A 1,071-nucleotide genomic window follows, 5' to 3' on the forward strand; every position below is an offset into this window, starting at 1 on the left:
AATTTCTCACAAAAGGCTCCGTATTGGGGCTGGGAGTGCCCGCAGCGGTGGGGGTCGTGGAAGGCAACGTAGAGGAAGAAAGGCCTAGAGATGGAGAGGGTGGGGATGGAGGGGCTGCCCCTGCCCCCCAAGACCTTCCCTGGGCTGTGCAGGGCTGGGCTGGGGTCAACGGGAAGACTCCCACCTAACCCAGGCTTCTGGCTATGGGGTGACCCAGAGAGGTGTCCCCTCCTGTTTGTGCCCAACTGGGACATGGAGATGCGTTTTCAGCCCCCAGCAGCTCACGCTCCTGGGTCAGAGCCCCCCTCCTCGCAGGGACGTGGGGTCCTCCTCACCTCTCGTCCTGGCTCTGCAGGAACCGCCGCACGAGCGCCTTGATGCGAGTGATGTTCCTCCCAACCTGCAGCACCGAGCTGTTCTCCTCTGTGTAGGCGAAGTCGAAGGGGTAGACGGCCTCGGGCCCTACGTGCTTCTTCCCAACGATCCCTGCAGGAAGGCAGACCCTGGTGTGCCAGGAGCAGCGGGGAGCAGGGGGGGACACGCTGGCTGTCCCCTCCCCAGGGGTTGATGCAGATCAACTGCTCCAGCAAACGCTGCTGAGTGTGGAAGATGCTGCTGGGTCCTCCAGCCGTTTCTGGCCTCCATCCCACAGGTGGGTCAGCCAGCAGGCTCTCTCCCAATGGGGTTTGGTGCATGGAGGGGGGACTCCCTACCTGTTCGGACGCCTGCTTGGCTGAGCAGCCGGGGCAGGCTGCGCACGCTGTCGAAGGAGTTGAAGTGGTGCACGTCCTGGTGCAGCCCGTACATCCCATTCTGGTGCTGCGGGCGGGCAGAGACAACACGGTCAGAGGATCCCCGCCAGCCTGGGTACCCAAAGTGAGCCCGGGGCGCGCGGGTGCCCCTACCTGGGGTAAGCCGGTCAGGATGCTGGCCCGGCTGGGCGAGCAGCTGCTGACGGAGGTGAAGGCGTTTTGGAAGACCAGGCTGCGCCGGGCCAGGGCATCCAGGTTGGGTGTCCGGATGGCCGAGTTGTTGTAGGTGCCGCTCTCAAAGCCACCGTCGTCTGCTGCA

The 1,071-nt window shown here is 64.6% G+C and overlaps 1 protein-coding gene across 1 annotated transcript in view; it reads right to left on the reverse strand.

Moving 5' to 3' along the window:
* Nucleotides 1-1,067, reverse strand: part of SGSH (N-sulfoglucosamine sulfohydrolase) — a gene marked incomplete at its 5' end in the record, with an annotated part of 2,777 nt that extends 1,710 nt beyond the window's left edge. The window contains 4 exon segments of the mRNA XM_010179641.1: nucleotides 1-84; nucleotides 336-486; nucleotides 714-819; nucleotides 906-1,067. Coding sequence (XP_010177943.1) covers nucleotides 1-84; nucleotides 336-486; nucleotides 714-819; nucleotides 906-1,067 — 503 coding nt within the window.
* Nucleotides 1,068-1,071: the final 4 nt, after the last annotated feature.

This window comes from Mesitornis unicolor, unplaced genomic scaffold (genome assembly GCF_000695765.1).
Source record: "Mesitornis unicolor isolate BGI_N332 unplaced genomic scaffold, ASM69576v1 scaffold29672, whole genome shotgun sequence".
Taxonomy (NCBI): Eukaryota; Metazoa; Chordata; class Aves; order Mesitornithiformes; family Mesitornithidae; genus Mesitornis; species Mesitornis unicolor.